Source organism: Cyrtonyx montezumae, unplaced genomic scaffold (assembly GCF_038088225.1).
Source record: "Cyrtonyx montezumae isolate F1298 unplaced genomic scaffold, pur_monq_1.0 scaffold_1, whole genome shotgun sequence".
Classification (NCBI taxonomy): domain Eukaryota; kingdom Metazoa; phylum Chordata; class Aves; order Galliformes; family Odontophoridae; genus Cyrtonyx; species Cyrtonyx montezumae.
The window spans coordinates 17,655,540-17,669,926 of NW_027071825.1; the positions used below are offsets into that span (position 1 = coordinate 17,655,540).

A 14,387-nucleotide genomic window follows, 5' to 3' on the forward strand; every position below is an offset into this window, starting at 1 on the left:
CACTGAAGCCAGCCTAATTTTGTCAATTATTTCCAGCTAGAATCACTCAGGATCAAATCTTTAAATTTACAGATATTTAGAATATGATATAAGTGTTTTCAAAACATAGGATGTTGCCAAATTTTGATGGAAAAAAAAAAACATTCAAACCATACATTTATGCTTTGCTAACAGCTACTAGCTTCAAGTCAAAAACATTTCATACATTATGCTAGGAAACTGACAGAGACAATATGCTATCTGCCACATACTTATTTTATCCTTAATTACAAGAAAGAAAAAAACCATCAATTATTACTATGGTAAGATTAAGCCTAGGATAACACTTTAATCTCAAGTGTACATAGTCTATTCTTCCTGCATTAACATTTTAGCAAGTGTTTACTGTTAATTTAATCTTATAACAACATATGAATTGATACTGCCAAAACATTTGTCTTTCTCTCTCAAATCCCCTAGAACACAAATACAGAGACTTGAGACCTCTGTCCATAAGACAACAAAACATACAGCACTCCAGAAAAGATGACTGCTACCAATTAAACTTAGTTAATTTGAGATTGAAATGAAATTTAAACATATTACAAAAGGCAGTAATATGCAATTTCAGTATGCAGAAAGTGGATCTGTACAATCATAGAAGATTGGTAAGGATGTAGAAAAGCAGTTAATTGCTGGTAGCAAATGACATGTACGTACTCTTCCAAGAAGTGTTGCTGAGGTCCTATAATGGAGCCTGGTCGACATATTCTTATCCAAGCAATGGCTTCAGCATGTGTAAACCTGTAGTGTTTCATTATGTAACAGGCGATCAGTGTTCCTGTTCTTCCCAGGCCAGCTAAGGAAACACATTAACATTCACATACAAAGCTATGAAGATTTCCTAATTATCAAATTCAAGAATGAGATAAGAAGACTTCTAAAATGTTGTTTACTGACTTAATATTTGAAGAAAATTTTTTATTTAGTATCCTGTTTATCACATTATTGGATTTCAGTGCTGTACTTACACAAATTAATATATCATGCTTAAATTGACACCTTTTAAGAAAACATCCAACTGATAAGTCTCTGTTGCACACTTCTAACTCAGTTTTTATAAGGGATGATAGTTAAGAAAACTGTGATCAAGCTGGAATTTGTACTTACAAGACCATAAATACAACAAAATGAAAATACCTTTATACAGAGGCCAATGTTAATACTTTAAAAATTAAGGATCAAACACATGCAAGTTACATGTACACACCACAACAGTTAGCAGCATGTTCTTTTCTTCTTTTCAGCTAGTAGGATTTTCTTTTTGAATAAGATTTGCAGAGATATCAGTCTGTAAAAGCTATTCACTACTAACCACAGAATCACTGAGGTTGGAAGGGACCTCCGGGTCAATCTGTCCCAATCCCCTAACTCAAGTAGGGTCACCCATGGTGCTCAGGTTCACACTGAGGCAGCTTTGGAAGGTTTCCAAGCAGGGTGACTCCACTACCTCTCTGGACAGCCTGTGCCAGTTATTAGACAGTTGCACAGCAAAGAAGTGCTTCCTGATGTCAGAGGAAACCTCTTGTTTTCCAGTTTGTTTCCCATTACCTCTTGTCCTGACACAGGGCACCACTGAGAAGAACCCGTGTCTGTCCCCTTCATGCATTTATAGACTTTAAGATCTTCTAAGGCTCCTCTCTTCCATGCTTAATAGTTACAGCTCTCTCTTTATAGGAAAGATGCTCTATTCCCTTCATCATCTTGAACACACTCTACCAGACTGTTTCTGGGAAGCCCATGTCTCTTGTACTGAGGAGTCCAGGACTGGACACAGTACTCCAGGTGTATCTCCACTAATGCTCAGTAGAAGAATGTATCTCATGATACTTGACCTAATGCAGTCAAGAGTACTGTTAGCCTTCTTGACAGCAGGGGGACATAGCTGAAAAATTCAACATGGAGCCCACCAGAACGCCTAGATCCTTTTCTGCAGAGCTGCTTTCCAGCCAGGTGATCCCCACTACGTACTGGGGCATCAAATGTTCCTCTTCTGCACTTCTTATTGAAGTGAACTACCTGTGTAAACAGCAGTGAATGTTGACTAGCATATATTATACGTCAGTAGCTTAAGAAATTCAGTCCACTTCCCAAAACTAGAAACTAATACTGGTTGTAAGGATTATTTAACCCATTTGGAGTCAGTTATTACTTCTATATCAATAACTATTTAAATGATATTTCTAACAAGTCAATTATTTTTACTGACAATTTTATTCAGAACTACAAGCTTTTAAATTTAACCAATAACTAAACATTGCTGCAACTCTTTGAAGAGTTAAGATGATTCAGACCAGAAGATTCAGGTTAAAAGTTCACAATTAGGGAGATTCTGGGATAATAAATGTTTACAGTGGAAGCTATGCTTGGAATAATACTACAATAAGAGTACAAGAAATCTACAGACAGTACATAAACTGAGTTCACTGTTAACTGTTTATTTATAAGGGTTTAAAAAATAAAAGTGAGTTTTCTGGGAAATGAAAGTTGAGGTTTATGTAGTCAGATGAAAGATCAAGATACTTCAGATTAGCTAGCACACACCTAAGTCACCAGAAAAGTATACTGTATTCCTTTAGTAACTACACCTGAAGATTGACATAACAATAACTTATACTTTAGGTAAATTAGCAAAATTCTTATTAACACCAGAATTTTTGGGTTCCAGTCACACTAACAACACAGAGGCAAATATACTTGTTTACCCTGATATGGATGTTTAGTGTTCATGGAAAAAAGTACAAACAAAGAGCACTATTTTTGTTTCAGATCAGCAAGACATTTGTCTCTACAATGAACTTACACAATTCTTCAAACATAAATCAAGCTGAACCCTTCAGAGCCTTTGTTGATCCTTCTTGACTAAGCATGTTCTGTATATTTTCTAGATGATATGCTGACATAAACAGGATTGAAATACACAATAGAAACTTTCTCCACAGAAAAATAGAGAACAGTCCCAAGACTACAAAGAAAACCTTTCAGTCTTCAGCTTTTCCAGCCGATTAGTATAATGCTAACTGTGTAAGCAAAATGCAAAAGAAGTTTGTAATAACTAAAACTTCTGTCTGCAAGTGACACTAAGCAAAAAATACAAAAAAATAAAAATAAAAATACACCAGAACAATGAAGAAAAACTGACTCCATTCTAAGCAGTAGAGTAGGATGAAATAACTCAATATGCACATGAAATATCTGTTGTATATTTAGTCCAACTAAAGTAATATTACTTTCAAAAAAAGCTTTTACCTCCTAGAGTTTTCCCTTTTTTTCTTCCTTCAATAAACTATGCACATTAATATTTACTTTGAACTTCAATTTGAGGAATAAATAAGTGCACATACCTTTACAATGTACAGCAACAGCACCATTAGCATTTTCACAGATGTCTAGGAACCTCTGAACTATACTGTCACTTGGTGTGCTTCCATCTATGAAGAACAGGTCATAATGCTCAAAACCAGCATCAGTAAAGCGTTTAGCTTCATAAATTTTTTTGTTTAGTCTAATGATTGATGTGACATTATGTTTCCTGAAATAGGGAAAGTAGGCTTCAGGTGCATGAAGAGGATAACCTACAAAAAAAGAAAGAGAAAAATATGCTGGAACAATCATATTATAAGATTATTATAAGAGCATATCAATGCTCTGCTAATAAAAAAAACCTTCCAAAAATTCTTCTGAAAGTATAAAACATTCTTATACTGAAGATGCTTTATTGCTTTATTTGGAATAATACAGAAATATGCCAATTTTGAAAAAGTCCACAAAATACTCCTAAAAACTACTATAAACTTTAAAAAAGGATCTGAAAAAAAAAACCATTAGAGCACAGTATTTCTGAAGCACTATACTTTGTTTTTTGCAGGCCAACCTCTAGAGATTTAGAGATGTTTGGGAGCTGCATGGATTCAGCATTTCAGAAGAGCTGCTTATCCATAAGAAAAGCTGCAGAACACAAGAATAAAACATGCTTCAAGAGGAAACACTATTTATGAGGAAAACAGATTGGTGATTTACATTATCAACAAGAGAAACAGTCAAAGGTGATGTTGAGCAAGAAATATTTATACTATATTTAGTTCTCGTCTCCTTTACCTCCAAGTTGAAGTACTTTCTCCTTCCAGCTCTTTCTTGATATGCTTCTAGTAAATTATACTTTAAGAAATTTTCACTCCCAGCTCAAACAACTTTCTTTCAGATTCCTAAATAGTTTACAGTTACTTTCCTGCATATCAGCTACCATCTAAAATTAAATGTGATACCTGCATACATTACTGAATCAAACATTCTGAAACAAGTACAAGGGCTGCTCTGAAAGTAAAGCCTCCTATTTTATTACGTTGCCTTGCTATGTCAGAGGTAGATGCTGGCGGTATAGCAGCAAATGTTGAACCTTCCCACCAATATCCCACTATGTTTTGTTGCCACGTGACAGATGGCAGCAGAGGGGCACTCTGACAAAATAGCATCTGATATGGAAGTGTATATGAAGCAAGGGTGTGTCAATGCACTGACATTCATCAACACTTTCTGAACATTTATGGAGCTCAAACAGTGGGTATCAGCACAGTGAGGTGGTGGTTGATGCATTTCAGTAGTGCTTGCAGTGGGTCACCTCCACCGGTGTAGATATTGACAGTGTGTAGGTTCCTGTTAATCACTGGTGAGAAAGCACAGCTAATGGCAGTGACCACGCTGAAAAATAACGTTCTGTGGCTGAGAATTTGCTCTATTAAGTAGTGTTATTGTGCTCTTTGTATCTGCTGTAGTTTCAATGGAAATAAATAGAAGGTATTACTTCTCAGTGAAACCTACGTAAGTTAAATCTGCAGGTGAAATTGGGGCATTAATTCTCTGACACTACAACTCTATTAATTGATCCAACTTTCTCCTTTATTAAACAGGTTTCTGGGACATTTTATGGGACATTTCTTCAAGTCATATATACATATCATTGAGTGACTTGGGTTGGAAAAGACCTTAAGTATCATCAAGTTCCCTGCCACAGGCAGGGCTGCCAGCCACAAGATCAAGTACTGGATCAGATTGCCCAGGGCCCCATCCAACCTGGCAATAATGAGAAAAAACATAGCTTTGTAACATGTACTTAGACTCATTACTGCACTTCAAGCATTACTGATAATTTAATCATATTTCAGTGATATACAGGTTAAAATTAAAACAATTTCCCAATTCTGTGAAATACTTTAGAAAATTTTTGAAGATGTTCTGCAACAGTGATCAGAGGAAAGAAACAAACCAATCAGTGCATTTTCTCCCTAGATTTTGATTATATCTTCAATGCACAGATTGTGCAATTAGCAGCATTCCATTCAGAAAGGAAAAACAAGAGAACAGAACTGAAGAAAAGTGGCAGCTATTCAGAAAATATGTTCATAGAAATACAACAGTGCAGCACAAAGAATGAAGAAAAATTATGACCGATTTTCCTTTTAGCTGGAACAAATCTCTACTTCCTTAGTCAGTAAAGTTTCTTCTTCATATTCCATTAGAATTACATATTCTTCCCTTTATCCCACATATGGAAGATAAGCTTCTTTTTGAAGCCATTCCTGGTCTTCGTTACTGAATCTTTGATACACTCTCCCTTACTTCACACAGCTCACCAGAAGAAAATTAAGGGACCTGACTTTCTCAAGCACTTTTGTCACTGAAAGGAAATCACTGTTAGAAGAGGTTTTTGGAGTTGAATGCTATGATTGTACTTAAAATTTTCACAGCACAATCATCTCTGCAGAAGACAGTTAATCCATAAGCCTCTATGATCTTTTGCTCATTTGCTATTAAAGGTTTAACATAATGGAAAAAAATAATCAAAGAATAGCATCAAAATATACACATAAAAATCCTCAAACATACCATTTTCAAATTTGCTCTTTGAGTGTGGTCCACTAAATGCCAGAAATTTTCCAGGAACAATCCAGTTGAAATCGCCATTTTCTACTCGCTAGAAAAATTACAAGAGAAATAAAAAACCACTTTAATATCTGTACAATCCAGGTTAAACAAAAAGGTGGGTTTTTTTTAATAGTTACATTACTGATGCATTGAAGAACTTCAAAGGCAATTATTTAGCTTACATACATGACTAACAAACCAGATGTTTTTCAAAAACCTCTTAATAAAATAAACCAAAAACAAATTTTGCTAAAGTTTTCAGATAAAGCAGAAACATTCTATATCTAAGATATTACTCCCATAGAAGGTTCAGGATTTTAACGACACCAACTTATAACAACACTAGCAAACATCAGCATTCTTGTATGTTTTAATCTAAGGGCTCAGAAGGAAGCTGGCACTAAAAAAAAAATTAATGGACAACAAATTAATAAGTATAAAATTATTGTTTTATTAATAATTATAATCATTATTATGAATTATTATAAATCATTGTTAGTGTTTGATAATTATTAACTATAATAATTCGCCGGCAAAAACAATTATCCTTTCTTTGTAGATACTGAGCTTTATATTTCGGCATAACTCTGATGAGCTACTAATCATAGAAGCAAAGGATAAATCATAAGACAAAGAATCAAACTTCATATCTCTTTGTAAAAGCGGTGCTCACTTCTAAAAGACAAGTTCAGAAAAGTTCTGAGAACTCTTTTACTGCCCAAACTGGAAAATTCCATTATTTTTCCCCCCTTCTCTGTTAAGAGAACATTGTTCATTCCTCATTTGGCTGTGTAATTATTCTCAGCATGACTTTTAAGGGCACAGCAATCAGTTCAACTGCACCATGTAGCTCAAGTTTCCAGCTTACAGTTCATCAAAACATCTTAATGAGTGAAATAATCTGATAATTAACTTTTCTGTAACCAATTCACCAACTGTATGCTTAGCTAACCTCATTAGGCTTGCTTCAGATGTCCTCACATAGTGAAAAACTCCTGTAAGACAACAAGCTTGCATAAGGACTAGAGAAATTAGTGCCAAGTCAGGACCGCTCCCTACATGAAGTGTAGGAATTTGTATTCCAGACTGCAATCTCAATATTGTTGCACCTATACTTTCTTTGATAAATAAGTTCTGAAAATAAGTCTGAATTATTTTTATAGTTGCATTCATGACTTACATAATTCTTTATAGTTACACAGGCTTTTGTGAAGAATTTAAATCTTAACCACTACATAAGTATTCAGCATTACATGCAAATATTACTATAGAAAAGTACAAACTCTTTTTGGTCATCAAGGCCAATAAAAGGGGAATTAGCTGTCTTGATAGTGTAGTACATGGAAGAACTTTATGAAGAAATTCATCTTTATAAAGAAATGAAATTTCCTTTACCCTGTTCCCTTTAAGTCTTATGCAACTGTTCTCCAAACAACTATGTTTGAAGAGCTAACAGCAAAAAAAAATTGAGTATTTAAATGTTCAGAAATTCAGCACAGCATACATCTAAACATACAAAGCTGACCATAGGACCACCATACATAAAACAGGACAGGGCATACAAAGAATAGGCAAAATAAAAGAGGATTCCAACTTCTCATTTGGAACTCAGAAAGTGAGCAGGATTCATTCACACATGCACACAGTTCAGTGTAATATAAAATGATATTAAGCATTGAACAATATAATGGGACACCTTTGTATACAGCTTTAGACAATTGTTTGTTTTTTGGGCAGCTCAACGTATACCATACACATACACAGGTACATGTATATAAACATATACAACCCTAAGAGTTTCCACGCGTTTTTACTTTTTAACAAACATTTGATTTTTTTACATAAGCATACCAAGCAAGAAGCAGCAATTTCATACTTAGTTTTAACTACTGCTTCATTCAATTTAAGTAGTTCAGCAAAGGCCAATTTCTCAATCCAACGAAGATGGAAAATTGCAGTATATAGAAAACCTTCTATAAATACCTTAAGCTTTGTGAATATCTTTATATTAAAGATACTTATTACATTTGCCAACTACAGCATATATTCACCTTGCAATCTGAGTTTTCCCACTATTTAGTCCTTTCCTGAGCATTTATGAAATATTTTCTATAGGTTATACCTATATGCACTTAACATACATGTACAATAAATTAACAATGAATTCTAAAAAGAAAATATATACTCAAATGTTTAGTTCATCTCTAGCTTATACATCTTTTCACTAATCAGTGCAATAGTTAGGACTTCAGGCAACTCTAAAAACAAGTTCTGGTACGACCGCAATGCTGTCACTGACTTCCTTAAAAACATTCTTCCTTCTTTTGCAGTGCAGGTAATAAGAGACAAAGATCATCCAGCTATTCTGGACCGAATGAATACACAAGTGGAGCCTCAGATTTCCAGCTCACAGGTGCAACAAGGGTATATTTCAAATATTCACAGCAGCAGTATTGCTTGAAAAGCACTACTACTTGAAGACAGAGGTAAGAAGAGCTCAAACTGTTGACGTTTTCTTAAGTTAAGGAACAAAGCCCTAGATGCACACAAATTATCTATTCTTAATTTGCAAGAAAAGTGTCAGAATCATAAACATCACATTCACTTTCTGCAACTTCACTAGGTAAATATTTTGGATGTATTTTCATTAATCAAATGTACTGCTATAAAATGAATAAAGGCTCAGGATGTGGTTAATCTATAATCTACTTTTAAAAAAGTAACATGTGGAACTAGCAGCATCTCAAGAAGCTGCTCTGCTTCTTCCATGGACCAGCTAACAGGCTTTGAGGTGTATCCTGGAGGAAGGGTGGGGAAAGCACGAAAGCAGCCTCAGAACTCACAAAGGCTGAGAAAATAGATTGTGCGAAATTTCAGTGCATCACATTTTATACCCATTTTCCATATTGTTCACAGACAGAACACAGTTTTAGTTTCTGCCAACATTAAGGCTTCCATTGGACATCTGAGCAGGAGATTTCACATACTTATCAAACATACAAAGCTTTGCCTTACATGGAATTTTGCCTCCAATACATTTTAAAGTTGTGAGGTACTATGTATTATAACTTATTTTAGGCAAACCAGACACATTAAATGTACAAACCTCATAGTGTTCGTATTCATCCACATCAAAAGTCTTAAAGTCAAAAAATCCATGCTGTAAGGCCTAAAAGGCAACAAGGTGTCAGTTCAATCTTAAATATGGTTTATAATCTCATTTAATAATTCTGTTCTTGAGAATCAAAACTGAATGACTAAACATTTGTGCTTTTGGCTTGCTGAAGTCTCTACATTAAGAAGAAATTAAATCTTGCTCATGTCAGCAACACAGACAACAAAAGACTAACAACATCCAAAAACATCAGATTCATTACTTTTCTTTGAAAGACATTATGATGGAACATACATTTGTTGCATATTACTTAAAATCTTTAAGTCTTTCCATCTGACTAAATTTTTTTCCTGTAAGACAGATGACAAATTAAAAAGTAATTCCGTTTTTGTCATATTCAATAATTTCTATATTGAGTATGTATTTGGGCATTATGGATGTATCAAAATATAAAACAGTTCTCTTTTTTTCTTTTTATTAATTTAGTTTGATACTCTGATTATATCACCATAATACCCAGGCATAAAGCTTCACAGACAGCAGTACTAAGTATAATCTGATCTTTGTGATTTGTTGAAGTTATTATCTCAACACATTCCATTGATAGAATTAAGTTAACCAGATTGTATTAGACAAGATCTATTAATACGGTTGAAATATGTATAAGTATTTGATTGTTCTTTTTAATAGTTTATTTTATTTACTATTACCATTTATTTACTTTACCATTAATATGTCAATTTTATACTAACAACTTGCATATAATACTATATTAAAACAATTTTAGGAATTAAGAATCCATCGCACATATTTCTTTCAAAGAATAGTTAGAATACATCTCCAGTGGCTTGTATGTATACAGAATCCAACACATTCAGACAAGTAAAGATGTTGCACAGCATTCTAGGATTAAGGTGCTTTAAAAACATAACACATTATTGTTTAGCATATTTTCCACTTTCTGCTACATGTGAGGAACTTTTTTTTTTTTTTTTAAGGCAAAACCAAAATAGTTTCTCTAACAGACAATTCAGTCTCACAGTCGGATCTCTCATGAAACCTAAGATACCGAGATGTTTCTTCAAACAGCATATCTAGAAGTGTTCTCATTCAAGCATGGCTGGACAGCTGCACTCAAGAATAAGTAAATTCCATGAATTACATATATAGTGTGCACACACACAGATATATCTGAATAATGAAATTTTCTCAGACTAAAATTTACTTTAATTAAAACCATAGAATTTCTGCTCCAAATGTTTTTACTTCTGCAGGTGAACTGGCAAAAGATTAAATAATAAATTTCACAGAAACAAAAGAGGAAAAATTGACTTGCAAAGACTTCTTGTTGTGTTTGTTGCGGGTATATTACACTGACTGCCTCATGGAGCTTCAGGATCTGTAGAATGCCTCTCAAATTAGAGTCTTACTGCTAACTGACAGCTACTTTCCCACCCCCAGAAAACTAAAAATATTAAGCTTTCTCTGTCCTTCTTTCAATTTTTAAGAGACACTTATTTTGCCATTCTTTTAAGAATTACAAATAGTCTATAAAGTATTGGTACAGAACCATTTATATAACCTGTTCTTCTCATTGAGATCACTAGGAACTCAGATGAACATGAAGTGACCTTTGCTTACAGTGTAAAGTACATAACGTAGTATAAGGTTGCCAATTAAAAAAAAAAGCAGCACTATAGATTAATTTTTGTCAGGATCACCACCACAAATGTAGCAATTTAAATGATCATTCTCCAGCACCGTTGGTAGGTTTATAATCTTTACATTGGATAGCATATGTACTCTGAAACCACAGCAGAGGTTTAACAAGCAAGTTGACAAGATTTTGAAAGCTGCATGCTAGAACACCAGTAAGGTGCACTAGCTCCCATTCACTTTAAACATTTTTCAAAATGTTGGTGTAAAAAAAAAATAAAAATGAAGCTAAGTATCTGCAAAAAACGTATTAAAAAGTGCTCAGAATATCTAGGCATCCAAATCACTTTAGTTTATCAACTTACATTATTCTCTTTTCCCAACATTCATAAATAACTTACTGTATTAGATCTGCTATTAACTGCAGACTCCACCCAGCTGGACCCAGAATGTTTGGAATTACAAAAACTATGAACAGCCATGCTAACCAAGTAAAACATAACCTTCTTCAATTGCCACTAAGAGCAACTTAGAAAGACTTTGTGAATAAATTTTCTATTGTATTTTAAGAGTACTTTGCTGTTTGCTTTTTTTTTTTTTAAAGTGAATTTAGACCTGTTTTTCTAAGGAAAAAGAGGGATTACCTTATTTATTCCCTGTAAACAGTCCAAGATGGTGAGATCGTAGGTGCAGTTTCCAAATGAAGCATCCCTATAAATGTAACAAATGCATAACAAATTAATACATTAACAAAATGTAACAAATTAAAATAAGTATCATTTCAACAAGTCGAGGAAAGGTAGCACGCAACAGAATATACTTAAGTTATTCAGTCCTCTTGGAGGACTCTGCACTGAAGGTCCTAGAATACATGCCAAAGCACTCCTCTATCAAGAATATAGCTTAGTGTGAATACAGTTACAATAATGCAAATTGTTTTCAGTGTATGTTTACATGTCAGCTACCCACATGGCCTTAGACCAAATTATTTATGTTCTCCTAGAACAGGAAGCTTTGCATTCTCTTCCAGTTGCACAAGGTCAGTAGCATACAAAGCAAAACTTGCTTTAAATGTTATTCAAGTCTTCCTCTGTAACAAGAAAAGGGAGGCCAACTACTAGCTTGGATTTCACTTCAGGGCTCTCATTTTGATGCTCAGTTCCAAACATTATATATTAACCAGATAGGAAATTGAAAGTTACTTGATCTTGGTTCTGCCATTACTAAAAAAAACAATTTCTCTTTAAAAGATGACAAAATATCAAAAAGCAAAATATAGTCAAGGAGGAAGAGACACCAACATAAAAACAAACTCTACCACTGAAAATAACAGCAACACATGAATTGGGGAAAGAAAGCACTTCTCAAACTTTGCTTCTGATCAGTTTGCATTTTAATACCTTCTGCCTGGGCTGACTTCTTAATCAGACACTAAATAAATACAGTTTTGCTCTGAGCTATTTTATCCAGAATGTTAAGAAAAGCCATTTATTAGAACAATAAATGTCCTGGGTTTCAGATAGACATACCTTTAAACCATAATTTATTCAAAATTTAATTCTTTCATTCGATACTTTCACTTTTGAAACTCTACTTGCTACAAGTAATGTGAAATTAATAGTATTGATATGGTCCTTCAATCTCAAGAGCCTTTAAAGTAGAACACTATCACACATTATAAGCAAATAAGTAGAAAAGTCTCAAGCAAGCAAGTCTAATAGAAAATGTGTAGTTTAAGAAAATGAGAAGGTACAAAATTGACAGTTTCATATTGTAGGCAGGCCACTCAAGAAAGTCATCCAAGTTACTAGATTATTAATTGAAATAATTATTACAACATTTTAGAATGGAAATTTTAACATGTTAGTAAACCTTTTTTTTTTTTTTTTCACAGAAAGAAAATGAGGAATATTTTTTGGCACAAGTTTTTCAGCAAAAAAAAAAAAAAAAAAAAAATCTGAGCAAAAGAAAAGAAAAATCACTGATGGTGACTCCACGCCTCCCTGGGCAGGTTGTTCCAGCACCTGACCACTCTCTGGCAGAAGAGTTGTCTGAGCTGCTAGTGGCCAAAAGTGCAGGAAATACTGGGCTCTATTAGAAATAGCACTAACCTTTACAAAAGTCCTGTTAAAAATTGTCATGGTTTTATGATTTTTGGTACTGGGCTCTAGCTCTGTTCTGGGTATACCTGACCGGGAATCGAACCCGGGCCGCGGCCGTGCAAGCACCGGCTTCTAACCACTACACCACAGCATTAACTCTTTAACTCCAAATGCACCACATGATGTTATGATGTGGAATACCAGTACCAAAAATCATAAAACCATGACAAAAATACACCTATTCTCATACCCCAGTAGTCCAAGAAGCCAATTTATAGCATAGGAGCCACTAGTATGCCTTTCATTGAAGCATCTGTTGCCTCCATCACAGTTCTAGAGCATTAATTAATAATACGAATTTCAGATGCATAAAATGCAATAAATTCTCAGTGATCCACATTATGTGCAACAATAAAACCAGATGCAAAAACTACCAAGGTTTTGAGGAAGGGTATTGTAAATAAAAACATTTCTCTACTAACTTCAAAGAAATGGTGTTTTACATTAAATATTAACTTCAGACATTCTTCCTACTTCAACTTGTTCTCCTTTTCTTATCACTTTGTAAGAAACTAATGTGCATGATTATGTTTAAAGATAGGAGTCATCTGAAAGTTGCTGGAACTACTTATGCATATACAAAGACATTTTGAGAGTTAATGATGGAAACAGTGGTATTTGGACTTACAGTGCTGAAGTGTGTTAAAGAAAAAAAAAAATCCAATTTCAGATGAAACAACAGAGAAGAGCACACACAGACTTCTCCTGCACAGTATTTCAGTGTGGGTGCACCAGTTTCTGTTGCTGACTGTTTTGTTACAGTACTCTTTCTACGGCCAATTGCACAACCGTCTTGATTTTCAAACAGTATTTTACCAACAATTACCTGAGGACTCTATTTGGTTTCAAAATTAGAAATATATGAATATTTCTGACATATAGATGTAGCATGAATCTGAGCTGGTATTACAGAGCTACAAATCCCACATCCGATTTTGCAGTTACCAGAGCTGACCTCAATACTCCATAATGCTTTGTCTTTCAACAAATCTACAAATGCCATCAATAAGAGAATAAATTGTTTTCCCAGAACATGCAAATAAACAAATCTCAAAATACAAAAACTGAACTGAAATTTGTGTCATATCAAGAAACATAACACAACTGAGCTAGAATATATATTTTTTTCCTTTTTGTACTGGAAGTGAAAACAGAGTAGCTTGAAGCGAAAACCTAAAACAGCTTTATGGTAAGAAACCAATATTTATCATTGTTTAAAATGATGTTAGTAGCGTTTATTGAAGTGAAAGCAAAAAGAGTACAAGGTTTTCAACAGACTGGGGTGTCCTCAAGTATCGACAAACATAAGATGAAAGTTTCTCAAACACAGCAGTGCAACACTTCCGCATTGTCTTCAGGTTTTCCATTATAAAAATAAAAGTTTCCATGCAGCTTGTAACAGAGGTATGCTGACTTCTTTCCAGCCCTGAATGATTTTTATTGAAGCTGTCTTCAGATGAAATACCCAGCTGAAGATCTAAGCCGATTAAGGC

The 14,387-nt window shown here is 34.1% G+C and overlaps 1 protein-coding gene across 1 annotated transcript in view; it reads right to left on the bottom strand.

The window, feature by feature from the left end:
* The window catches only part of CDC14A (cell division cycle 14A), a 55,462-nt gene that overhangs the window by 14,797 nt on the left and 26,278 nt on the right, over positions 1 to 14,387 (bottom strand). The window contains 5 exon segments of the mRNA XM_065742389.1: positions 700 to 838; positions 3,384 to 3,614; positions 5,923 to 6,010; positions 9,068 to 9,130; positions 11,377 to 11,443. Coding sequence (XP_065598461.1) covers positions 700 to 838; positions 3,384 to 3,614; positions 5,923 to 6,010; positions 9,068 to 9,130; positions 11,377 to 11,443 — 588 coding nt within the window.